This window comes from Hemicordylus capensis, chromosome 1 (genome assembly GCF_027244095.1).
Source record: "Hemicordylus capensis ecotype Gifberg chromosome 1, rHemCap1.1.pri, whole genome shotgun sequence".
NCBI classification, from domain to species: Eukaryota; Metazoa; Chordata; class Lepidosauria; order Squamata; family Cordylidae; genus Hemicordylus; species Hemicordylus capensis.
Genome location: NC_069657.1, coordinates 12,276,975 through 12,289,796, shown reverse-complemented (window position 1 = coordinate 12,289,796; position 12,822 = coordinate 12,276,975). Strand labels below are relative to the sequence as shown.

At 43.5% G+C, this 12,822-nt stretch overlaps 1 protein-coding gene across 9 annotated transcripts in view; it reads left to right on the top strand.

The window, feature by feature from the left end:
* Positions 1-5,604: 5,604 nt before the first annotated feature.
* Positions 5,605-12,822, top strand: part of C1H14orf39 (chromosome 1 C14orf39 homolog) — an 88,507-nt gene continuing 81,289 nt past the window's right edge. For 6 of the 9 annotated variants that reach the window (XM_053257901.1, XM_053257892.1, XM_053257929.1 and 3 more), the window contains exon 1: positions 5,931-6,010. In XM_053257901.1, the coding sequence (XP_053113876.1) occupies positions 5,950-6,010 (61 nt within the window). In that variant the 5' untranslated portion in view covers positions 5,931-5,949. Of the gene's footprint in view, positions 6,011-12,822 lie in introns of all 9 variants that reach the window. The other 3 variants (XM_053257918.1, XM_053257910.1, XM_053257953.1) reach the window with 3 other exon arrangements.

The following is a 12,822-nucleotide window of genomic DNA, read 5'->3' as shown; positions in this document are numbered from 1 at the left end:
TATTTCCATTTCATATCTGCACATCTTCTTGTGAGGTCACAGGAAATCCAGAGCTAGAGTGTCTCCAACAGATGGCTGTCCAGTCTCTGCTTGAAGACCTCCAGCAAGAAGGTATTCTATATAGATGGCGCTAAATAAATAAATAAAATTGATTATTACTAAATAAATAAATAAAATTGATGGGAAAGTGGCTTGGCTACAGAAGGACATTAAAAAGAGCCTTAAACTCCACCAGTCAGAATGACAAACATTCCAGACAAATCTGAATGAAATGCAGAGATGATTGTACAGATGGAGAGATGGAGACCAATATAACAATCTATTTAGCAAAGTTTTTGAATGCCAAATTTGCGTAATTGTGAATTAAAGATGGCCTACAAGCCTCCTATTTGTGATGGAAACGTGGTGATCTGCTTCATTTCTCCTCATTTTCAATCTAAGGTCAGGTTACCCAGCCTCTCCTCCATGCTCCTGCATTTCTTGATGCGTGAATGTTGATTTCCTGAGGCCATATATTCTGTCTGTGACTGACAATAGGATATATCTTGAGCAGAATTAATTCGATGCGTTTGCCCGTCTTCCATTTCTAGTGCATTTTTTTCTTGTTCAATTGCTGTCTTCCTTTCTTTTCCTCTCTGACTACCAGTTTTATGATTGTTTATTTTGCTTCCCTCTTTCTCTTATTAAACAATCTTCTCTTATTAAACAATCTTCTACTTAGACCATCGTTACTGTTTCTAGTTTGTCCTTCAGGCCTGCCCTTTTGCACAATTTGGGGGAGCAATAAAGTAGCATATATAGTGCAACACATATGAATTGATTCACTGGCCATCAGGGATGGTCAGCTCATCAATGACCACCAATAACAAGGTAATCACACTATTTTCATCTCACTGTTTAAGTAGCTATGACAGGGATCTAATAGAGGCTCAGTTCCTTCAGTGAAACAAGTTAGCAGCAGTGATGGTGATCCTAATTTACGTTAAGTATCTTGTATATTATTATCACAAAGCCAACCTTTAGAGGAATAGGACTACAGAATCACAGGGATGGATGATATCTGAAGGCAATGTGATCCAATACTACGTAATTAAGCAGGGGCACACCAAAACAACTTAGGCACCCGGAGCGCCCAGCCGTGAGACCCCCAGGAAGCCCCCCGAAACTTCCTTTAGGGGGGCCTGCCCCGCCAAAGCACCGTTTATTTGGGTTTCAAAACTCTTACCGTGGCGAAGAGATGGCTGCGGGCAGGGAGGGGAGCGGAGCAGTACTTCTCCCTTCTCCCTGGAGGCGGCAGGATGTGAGAAGGAATGACGCTGAGCGCATCTGTTCAGGCCGCAGCTTGACGCAACTGTGAGGCACACCTGAGCAGCTGAGATCCTTGCAAGCCCGTGACGTCACGGGAGCAGGGGAGAAGGGAGAAGGACTGCTCCACTCTCCCGCCACAGCCACCCCTTGGCTGCAGTAAGTTTTGAAACACCCCCTCCCCAAACTTTGGCAGGGTGGGTGCGGGGTGGCTCAGCTGTCAGAGGCTCCCAGGCCTGGCCATTTGGAGGCTCACCTGGACCTTGGAGGACCGGATGACGTCCCCAAGGTCCGGGGGTTAGTGTGCCTCTGTAATTATGCACAAGTTCTTCAACAACTCTAATAGGTTCACTCATTTTTTCTAGATGGCTATGGGCTCCTGAATAAGGGTGGCAAAACAAAAACATAAGCACCAGGATTGGGATATAAAAGAATGCTTTGGAAAGTAACAGCAAAATAGCTGCCTATGTTGTGTGGTGAAAGTTGCTATTACTTAGTTTTACTGTATCTTTTGACTCATTTGATTCATGAAGCACATTTTCAGTTGAAATGCACGTGTGGTTTATAAAATCAAGTGAATCATGATCACTTGATTTTATAAACCACACATGCATTTCAACTGAACTTGCAAGCTCACAATTGATTTCAGGATGGCAACTTTTGTGGGATTTCAAGAAAAGTCAAAATATCTATTTTTGCAAAGGATATAAGGTAAGGTTTTAAATGGTTTTGGATGAACACAAAAACGTTCAACGTCATTACAGTGTAGAGGTCAATGTTGTACTGCATTTCTACAGACATTTGAACTGCATTTCTGTAGACATTTGATTGAATGGGTACAAGTCCTGCCATCTGTCCCAAACACTGGGAATAGAACAGGCTAGAAATCTGTGGTTTTATATACATTTACTCAGGACTAAACTCAATTGAATGTGGTAAGATTTACTTCTGAGTAAACATACATAGGGTTGATTTTAATGATTTTACTTTGCAAACACATAATTCAGTTCCGAAAATGACTATGGTATTTGGACAAAGATGGGAACCAAACTTAGCGTAATGTATTGAAATAATGCGTAATGTAGTTGAGCCGTTTTTTATATATTGGCAGTGTTTGCCTGGGGATATGCTGCACAATTTCTCCAGCAGATGGAGCATCTTCATTGCTTTTCTACAAGAATATTGAAGAAGGATGGGGTGGGACAGAAGGAAGAATTTGATTCATTCAGAAAACAAAGGAGGGCTGTTTTTAGTGCTTTCAGATAACCATTTGGTGGTCAATGTCTCATGGCCTATTCTCATCACAGTTTCTGACGCAGCATGTTTGATGTCTCAGTGTGAGTGTCATAAACAGAAGTGATCATGGGAAGACTGATACCTGGATTAAAAATGTTTTTTAATTGACTGTTTTTGAAGAACTGGAAAAAGGCATGTACATAAACATTTACACTATTATAGTTAATGGATAGTGAGTAAAAACACACTCTTGTAGTGCCACACATAAAGCTGGTGGCTGTCATAGAGAGCAAGAATGCATTGGTGCCGCAAGAGAGCAGCCTAACAGAACTTTGCATGGGTGTATGGGGAAAGTGGCAGTTTTTGATGCCCTCCCCTCCCCCAGGAAGCCCACTGTGGCACCTGAAAATATATTCCTGAGAGCCGTGCAGCCCTTAGAGCATTGGGCTAGACCGGGGAGACCCAAGCTCAACCCCCAGTCAGCCATGAAACTCACTGGGTGACTCTAGGACAGCCACATCTCTGTCTAATTTTCAATTTAGAATATAATTTTAATGTTGTCTCGCTTTGCATGTTTTTGTACACCACCCAGAGTCTTCGGAGTGGGCGGTATATTTATTTATTTAGTTCAATTTTTAGACCACCCTTACAAAATAGCTCAGGGCGGTTCACAAACATCAAAGACCCTTTAAAACAATTTAAGAGCACTGGAAGGACAGGCCGAACAGGTAGGTCTTCAGGGCTCTCCTAAATTCTCCTAATATAAAATGTTCCTAATAAACAAACAAACAAACAAATAACCTACCTCATAGGATTGTTGTGAGGATAAACATAACCATGTACACTGCTCTGAGCTCATTGAAGAAAGAGTGGATATAAATGTAGACAAAAACCCAAAATTAAATAAATAAAGTGTTATTGGAAGCTTAGCTCTAGTTTGAGATATACATTTGTGGTTACTATCATGGGGGGAGAGACGTATTGTTACATGCAGACACTTTCACACATATAGTTGCCAGCACACACTCCCCTGGCTTGAGAACTTAAAACAAACACACACAAAACATCCATACCTACTACAATCACCTCATACAAGGAAACTTTAAAAAGTCTCTAAAACCGCATTTATTCATCCAAGCTTTTAAAACTAGAACTAGCTGAACCTGCACAGATTATCTGTGTGCTAGGACTTTGCTACTCTCCTTGCATCCACCCCATCCACAGCAACAGTCCCTGATTTATTGCTCAGTGTCAGCCACCCACTATCAGCCATCCCCTCCCTGCTGCTTGCTCGCTAGTTCACTCACCCCCTCCCCGCCGCTCATTGGTTTGCCCCCTCCCCATTGCTTGCTTATTCACTCACCCATTCTCCTTTCAACTGCTCGCTCACGCACCCACCCCTTCTCTGCCACTCGCTTGCTTACTCCCTGGTCACTCGCCCCCTCTCAGCTGATCGCTCACTCATTCACCCCTCCCCACTGTTTGTTCTCTCACTCCCTGCTCGTACTCTCACTCGCCCCTCCCCACCTCACACTCGCTCACCCACCCCCTCCCCACCACTCGCTCGCTCACTCGCCCCTCCCTGCCTCATGCTTGCCCACTTGCCCCCCCCACCTCATGCTCACTCACTTGCCCCCTCCCCAACATTCGCTTGATCACTCACCCCTCCCCACTGCTCAGTCACTCACCCCCTCCCTGCTACTCGCCACTCACTCACCCCCTCCCTGTCAGCCACTTGCTCATTCACCCACTCCCCGCTGGTCACTCACTCACTCACCCCCTCCCCATCACTCATTTAGTCACCCCCTCCCCACCGCTCACTCGCCCCCTTTCCACCCGCTCACTCACTTGCTCACTCACTCACTCCCCACCGGTTTCTCGTTCACTCACCCGCTCTGCACTGCTCGTTTGCTCTTGCCCCCTCCCCCCTGCTTGATCACTCACTCATCCCCTCCCCACCACTCACCCCCTCACTCACCTCCTCCCCGCTTGCTCAACTCACTCGCCCCCTCCCCATCACTTGCTCACTCATTCACACCTCCCCATTGCTTGCTTACTCACTCACCCCCTCCATTGCTCACTCACCCTCTCCCCACTCCTCTTCCCAATCTGCATATGGAATTCCCACTGCCCAATCACCACCATGCAATTGCTTTCATTTGCTTTATGTTGCAAACCACCCAGAGACACAAGTTTGGGACAATACACAAATATAATAAACAAACAAACAATAACAAATAAACAACAACAACATATTTATATACCACTTTTCAACAAAAGTTTCCAAAGTGGTTTTACAGAGACATAATAAAATAAATAAATAAATAAATAAGATGGCTCCCTGACCCCAAAGGGCTCACAAACTAAAAAGAAACACCAGATAGACTCCAGCAAGTCACTGTGGAGGTATTGTACTGGGGGTGGATAGAGCCGGTTACTCTCCCCTTGCTCAGTAAAAAGAATCACCACATTAAAAACGTGCCTCTTTGTCCAGGTAGCATGGGTGGAATAAAGAATAAATAAAGAAATAAAACAAATTGTTTTAATTTGCTTTAGGTTGCAAACTGCCCAGAGTCACAAGTTTGGGGTGCACAAATAAACAAACAAACACATAGCAAATAAAGAAATAAATTGTTTTAACTTGCTTTAGGTTGCAAACCGCCCAGACACACACGTTTGGGGTGGTTCACAAAGAAAGAATAACAAATAAAGAAACAAAACAAATCATTTTAATTTGTTTTATGTAGCAAACTGCCCAGAGACACGCGTTTAGGGCGGTGCATATATATGTATGTGTGTGTGTGTGTGTGTGTGTGTGTGTGTGTGTGTGTATATATATATATATACATACACACACACACACAAACAAACCGCCCAGAGACACACGTTTGGGGCGGTGCATATATATGTATGTGTACATACACAAACACAACATCGGCATATATATATATATATGTCTGTGTGTGTGTAACAAACACAACCTCGGCAGGGCTGCAGAGCGTAGCACGGACGAACGCGCGGTCAGCCACCCAGCGAGTGGAGGCCCCTCCCTCAGGGGGCCCCACTGGGGACACTTGTCCCCCGCGGGTCTGGTCGCCTCTTCCGCCCTCCTCCTCCTCCTCAGCCCCCTTTAGAGCGCCGCCGACGCCAGTGCCTGCCCCCACCCCCCGGAAGATGATTGAAATGTTAGAGAAGGGCGGCTGAGGGTCAATAGAGGCAGAGGAGCGGCGGAGGAGAAGGCTCGTCTCCCTTCCTTCAGAGGGAAGACGAGCAGGAGCCGCCTCAGAGTCAGAGTCCTCAAGGCACGCTGCATCTCCCCGCCCCACCACGCACGCGCACGCCCTTCTATTTTCCCGCCCTTTCCTTGAGGGCGGCGTCTGCCTCCTGCCTGTGGGTGCGTGTCCTCCGATGAGGGAAGAAGACGGGAGGCTGAGAGGAGAAGGGAGCCCACTGCGGCGCCATTTTGTGGGTAGACAGTCGCGCAGGGCGCAGCCTTGGCTTCCCTCTTTTCTCGGGATTGGCGCGGTGCTTGTTTCTAATTTGTGGCGCCCTCAGAAACTGGGGCTGAGGGGAAAGGGGCCGAGGCGTCCGCTGCCGTTCTTCTGGCGCCCGGTTCCCCAGCGACGAAAGGAGAGAGAGAGGGAGGTGGCGGTGGGTCCTGGCTGTGTGTGCGCAGGATCGCCCTTAGTGGCCAGGGAGAAAAGGCCGCACAACAGACCCACAAAGGCGCCGTGTTAGCTCGCTGTTCTTCTGCACCTTCGAGACAGAAGTTTGCAGTGCAGGAACGGGCAAGCTGCTTTCCTTCTCCTCTCTGCTGCTGCGGCCCCCACCATGAGAGAGACAGCTAAATCTGAGCATTTAGGTCCCAAGCTCCTTCCCTGGCAGCATCTCCAAGATAGGGCTGAGAGAGAGAGAGACTCCTGCCTGCAACCTTGGAGAAGCCGCTGCCAGGCTGGGTTGACAATATCTGAGCAAGAGGGATTATTAGTGGTCTGACTCAGTATATGGCAGCTTCTTATGTTCTTAACTAGGGTTGCCAACTCTGATTGAGGCTACTGCTCCTGGGTAGTTATTATCCCACCTCTGTCTCCATTGCTTTCTTATATGTTTTCATAATAGCCCTTTGGGAACAGGGATTCATCTTATTTGTTTGTTATTTTTCTGTGTATACCACCCTGAGCCATTTTTGGAATGGTGGTATAGAAATTGAATTAATAATAATAACAACAACAACAACAACAACAACAAACAGTAAGTGCCGCCTTTGTAAAGAAGCAGATGAAACAGTGGACCACCTGATCAGCTGTTGTAAGAAGATCGCACAGACTGACTACAAACAAAGGAATGATAAGGTAGCAGGGATGATACACTGGAACATCTGCAAAAAATACAAGCTACCTGTAGCCAAAAATTGGTGGGACCATAAAATGTACCAAATTTGGAAAGAGAAGCATCCAGATACAGAAATAACAGAACAAAGGCTAGCAGACCAGAGAAGATTCATAATAAGAAATAAAGTATTCACAGGAGTTGAGCTGGAAGAACTGCAAAGAGCAACACGGGCTCAAGATATGGAAGAAGAATTACCACCAACTGAAGCAGTTGCTCAGGTGCAGTTGGAGGAGGTGTTTTAAATAGAGGATACCACTGTTGCTGAACTGTTTCAAAATCAAAACCAGGCAACTGCCCCTTTGCCTTCACCTCAAAAACCCAAATGCCGTTTAACAGAAAAGCAACAAGAACTAAAGCAAAAAATAACTGAGCACATGAACCAAACCACCATCAGGGTTCGACTTCCAGCTCTAAAAACAGTTGCCAAAAAACAACTTGTTCAGGTATTAAAAGATGTCAATACTGCAGTTGCAGAAATAACAACCAATAATTTGCAAGAAACAAACCAACTAATGTACAGTGCAGCAACAATAACAACACAAGAGCTCGGATATAAGATCAGTGGGCCTGTAAAAAAAGAAAGCAGTACATCACCTAAATGGAAGATTAGATTAGAAAATAAAATCTCCAGGCTTAGATCAGATGCTAGTAAATTGAAAGATATGAAAGACAAGAAGCTGAAGAATGAAAACACCAAACAGTATCTGATCCAAAAATACCACCTAGATTCAAGGAAAATTAGAGAAGTCCTGGAAATAATAAAGCAGCAAATAACAGCAGTGTCAAAGAAGATTAGCAGATACGAAGCCAGAATTACACAACACAGGCAGAATCTCCAATTCCAGTCGAATCAGAGGCGTTTCTACCAAAGCATAGAAGGAGAAACTGCAAGAAACCTAGAAACACCAAATAAAGAAGGAACAGTGCAATTCTGGGGGAAATTATGGAACAATCCAATAGATTATAATAAAAAAGCAGGCTGGATGAAGGAGGTCAAAAAATGTAACCAACAAATGCAAGCTCTAATAACACCGGAATTAATAAGTGAAAAAGCAAAGAAAATTAAAAATTGGACTGCTCCAGGCAACGATGAACTGCATGGCTTTTGGCTTAAACACCTAACAAGCCTTCATAAACAACTATCAAAACAGTTCAATCACATTTTACAAGGAGGTGACATTGAACAATGGCTAACAACTGGGAAAACTCATCTCATCATGAAAGACCCAGCAAAAGGTGCAGTTCCAAGTAATTATAGACCGATAACCTGCCTGCCAACCATGTTCAAATTATTGAGTGGAAAAATAGCAGATGAAGTGATGCAACACTTATTAACTAATAAACAGCTTCCAATTGAACAGAAAGGAAATTACCCGAACACCAGAGGCACAAAAGACCAGTTGCTGATTGACAAAATGATTTTAGAAAATTGCAAGAGAAGAAAAACCAATCTAAGTGTTGCATGGATTGACTACAAGAAAGCCTTCGATTCATTGCCTCACACATGGATACTAAAATGTTTAGAAACAACTGGTGTCAGCAAAAACATTCAGATATTTATTTAAAAAGCAATGAGCATGTGGAGTACACAGTTAACAATCAATGGCGAGACACTTGGACAGGTTAGCATTAGAAGAGCCATTTTCCAAGGGGACTCACTATCCCCTCTGTTGTTTGTAATCGTCATGACCCCACTTTCACAAATACTAAACAAAACAGGCCTTGGATACCAAACATCTAAAACATCAAGTCAAATCAACCATCTGCTGTACATGGACGATCTGAAGTTGTATGGAAAGTCCCAGTCAGAAATCGAATCACTGCTAAACAGTGTCCATATATTCAGTAGCGATATAGCAATGGAGTTTGGACTAGACAAGTGTGCTTCATTAATAATGAACAGAGGGAAAATAAGAAAAACAGAAGGAATAGAACTGCCCAATGGAAGCAAGATCAAGAACCTGGAAGAGAAAGAACATTACAAATACTTGGGCATTCTCCAGGCTGATAACATTGTACACATTGAAGTGAAAAGAAAAATAGGAAGTGAATACATCAGGAGAGTTAGAAAAATCCTAAAGTCCAAACTCAATGGGGGGAACACCATACAAGCCATAAACACCTGGGCTATACCTGTTATCAGATACACTGCAGGAATAATAGACTGGACCCAGGCAGAGCTAGAGACGCTAGATTGTAAGACCAGGAAAATCATGACGATCAATCATGCTCTGCACCCCCGCAGTGATGTCGATAGGCTATACCTCCCTCGCAGCTCAGGTGGAAGAGGAATGCTGCAAGTCCATCAAACAGTAGAGGAGGAGAAAAGAGTCCTTGAAGAATATATCAAGGACAATGAAGAAGATGCATTTCAAATGGTCAATAATGCAAAACTATTCAACACCAATGAAACAAAGCAGGCCTACAAGAAAGAACAAGTCAAGAACCGAGCAGAAAAATGGAAAAAGAAGCCACTGCATGGTCAATATTTGCACAATATAAGTGGAAAATCAGACATCACCAAGACCTGGCAATGGCTTAAGAATGGCAACTTGAAGAAAGAAACAGAGGGTTTAATACTGGCTGCACAAGGACAGGCACTAAGAACAAATGCAATAAGAGCAAAAGTCAAAAGATCCACCACAAACAGCAAGTTCCGCCTTTGTAAAGAAGCAGATGAAACCGTGGACCACCTAATCAGCTGTTGTAAAAAGATCGCACAGACTGACTACAAACAAAGGCATGATAAGGTAGCAGGGATGATACACTGGAACATCTGCAAAAATTACAAGCTACTTGTAGCCAAAAATTGGTGGGACCATAAAATTGAAAAAGTTGAAGAAAATGAAGATGTAAAAATATTATGGGACTTCCGACTACAAACAGACAAACATCTGCCACACAATACACCAGATATAACTGTAGTCAAGAAGAAAGAAAAACAAGTAAAAATAATCGACATAGCAATACCAGGGGATAGCAGAATAGAAGAAAAAGAAATGGAAAAAATCACCAAATAGAAAGATCTACAAATTGAAATTGAAAGGCTGTGGCAGAAAAAGACCAAAATAATCCCAGTGGTAATTGGCACCCTGGGTGCAGTTCCAAAAGACCTTGAAGAGCACCTCAATTCCATAGGGGCCACAGAAATCATCATCAGCCAATTACAAAAAGCAGCTTTACTGGGAACAGCCTATATTCTGCGACGATATCTATAACAACAGCAACAACATTGACAATAAAATTCAGCCATCCTAGGTCCTTGGGAAGGACTGGATGTCTGGATAAAACAAACCAGCCAATAACACCTGTCTGACTGTGTAAACAAGAGATAATAATATAAAAGCCATTAAAAACAGGACTGCCTTCAGTAGCCACCTGGAGATTGATTATGGAAACTCCAGACCAGTCCTGGAGGGTTGGCATTGGTGAAAATGGATGCAGGCCAAAATGCTTCAAGGAATAACTGCAGAATAGCCAGCTCAAATCCCTAGACATGCTCTTAAGATATGTTTCTTATCATGAGGGCAAGTGTTTGGGTGAGCTTAAGGTGTGGTGGATGCCACCTAATGATGCAGCAGGGAAGTGACTTACTTAGGGAGCAAGAGGTTGCTGGTTCAAATCCCCGCTGATATATTTCCCAGACACCTATATCGGGCAGTAGTGATATAGAATGATGCTGAAAGGCATCATCTATTACTTTGTGGGAGATGGCAATGGTAAACCCCTCCTGCATTCTACCAAAGACAACCGGAGGGCTCCGTGGTTGCGAGGAGTCGACACTGACTCCAGGGCACAACTTTACTTTACTTTAAGGTGGGGTGTGTGGTAGTGGAATATCATTACGTTGGGAGACACAATGGGTTACGTTGGGTTGGGAGACACAATGGAAACTTTCTAAAATCTTAAGTAGGTTGTACACATATGGCATGGAAGAAGTGGAGAAAGAGGTGTTTGATTCCGCCCCTTTTGAAATCTGGGTGCCTAATTTGCATATTATGTAAATTGGCTTGGAAATAATTTTTGAGCAGAATAGTGACTGCACATTTTGCTCCATAACCCTGCTTCTACAAGGGCAAGAGCTTAGCTTTTTAAGAAAAAATGAAAGCTGAAATCCGGGCGAATCTGGGTGAGATGCTTAAAAAACCCAGAATGTTGGGGGACATGGAAACTCTCTTCTCCCACCCCTGCAATGATCCTGGGATATCTTTAACATATAATCACACCTTTCTAGTTCATACCTGTCCTGAGCCACTCCAGGTAACTAACATCACACGTTAAAAGTACAAGCACAAAAACGTAATGAAGGTTAAAGCAAACAATAATAGATGATAATACTAGAACTCTGTTTCTCACCTTCCACCTCATTAAACTGATGGACAATTTCAGGACAGAATAGAGAAGTACTTCATATTATTTCAGAATAGAGAAAGTATACATTTAATGGAATTCAGTGCTACAAAATCTGGTGATGGCAGATAGCTTTAAAAGATAGGAAAAATCTACAATTGGGTATTAGCCATGGTAGTTAAATGGGACACCCCACCCCCACCCCATGTTCCGAGGCAGTGGGCCACCAAGTACCATGATTCTACTGAATATCAATTGCTGGGGGAGGCAAACTGTGAGGAACAGCTATTGCCTATAAACCCTGCTTGTGGGCTTTTTGGAAGCATCTGGTTAACCATTGTGGGAAATAATTTGTTGGACTAGATGGACTCTTGGTCTGATGCTTCAGCAGTCTCTTATGTTCCTATGAAGACTTGCCCCTCTCCTAGATTATGTGTGGTGGATTGTTGTTACTCTGGTGGTGAAAGTACTGCTTGATTCTGGGACCCTGAATAGTGTTCTGACAGTTTTTGGTTTGTTGTTTTTTAAATTTAATGCTGCCTTGATTGCAGCAGTGCTGCTAAGGGAGGGGGAGCCCATTGTCAGGTAGGTTGCTATTGACACAATCAAAGTCACTTTCTCCCTCACACACCCAGCTGCATCTGAGTAAAAAAGCCATTGGTGACTCATTGCAAAACTCCTGGGTAACATGTGGTTTGGCCCGGAGTATCTGTGTAAAGTTTATTAACTGTACCACAGTACTGCTGCAATCAGCTCCCTGCCTCCACTGCCGTTACAGTTAATAATGTTAATGTGTTTAAGCAAGTATCCCAAGCTTCCTAATTCTATGTACTGTATGCTGTGTATTATTATAATGCTACTGCATGGTTTGCTGTCCATTGATATTCTGCATCTTATTGAATGATGCAGCATTAGGGATTCAAGAAGTCACAGAAGATAGCCAGTGTTGTGTAGTGGTTAGAGTGCTGGACTAGGACCGGGGAGAACCGAGTTCAAATTCCCATTCAGCCATGATACTTGCTGGGTGACTCTGGGCCAGTCACTTCTCTCTCAGCCTAACCTATTTCACAGGGTTGTTGTGAAGAGAAATATGAATATGTAGTACACCTTGGCTCCTTGGAGGAAGAGCAGGATATTAAATAAATAAATATTATTATTATTTCTTGTTTACACAGTCAGACAGGTGTTATTGACTGGTTTGTTTTATCCAGAAATCGAGTCCTTCCCAAGGACCTGGGATGCCAGGATTTTATTGTCAATTGTTATAGATATCGTCGCAGAATATAGGCTGTTCCCAGTAAAGCTGCTTTTTGTAATTATTATTATTATTATTATTATTATTTTATATTTATATTCCTCAAGTATTCAGATAAGTTAACTCCTACTAACTTGGCAAAGAGGCATCTTTTAGCATGGTGATTCTCTTTATTTAGCAGGGAGAGTAACTGCCCCCATCCACCCCCAGCACAGTACCTCCAGTGACTGTTGCTGGTATGTTTCTTTTTAGATTGTGAGCCCTTTCCAGACAGGGATCCATCT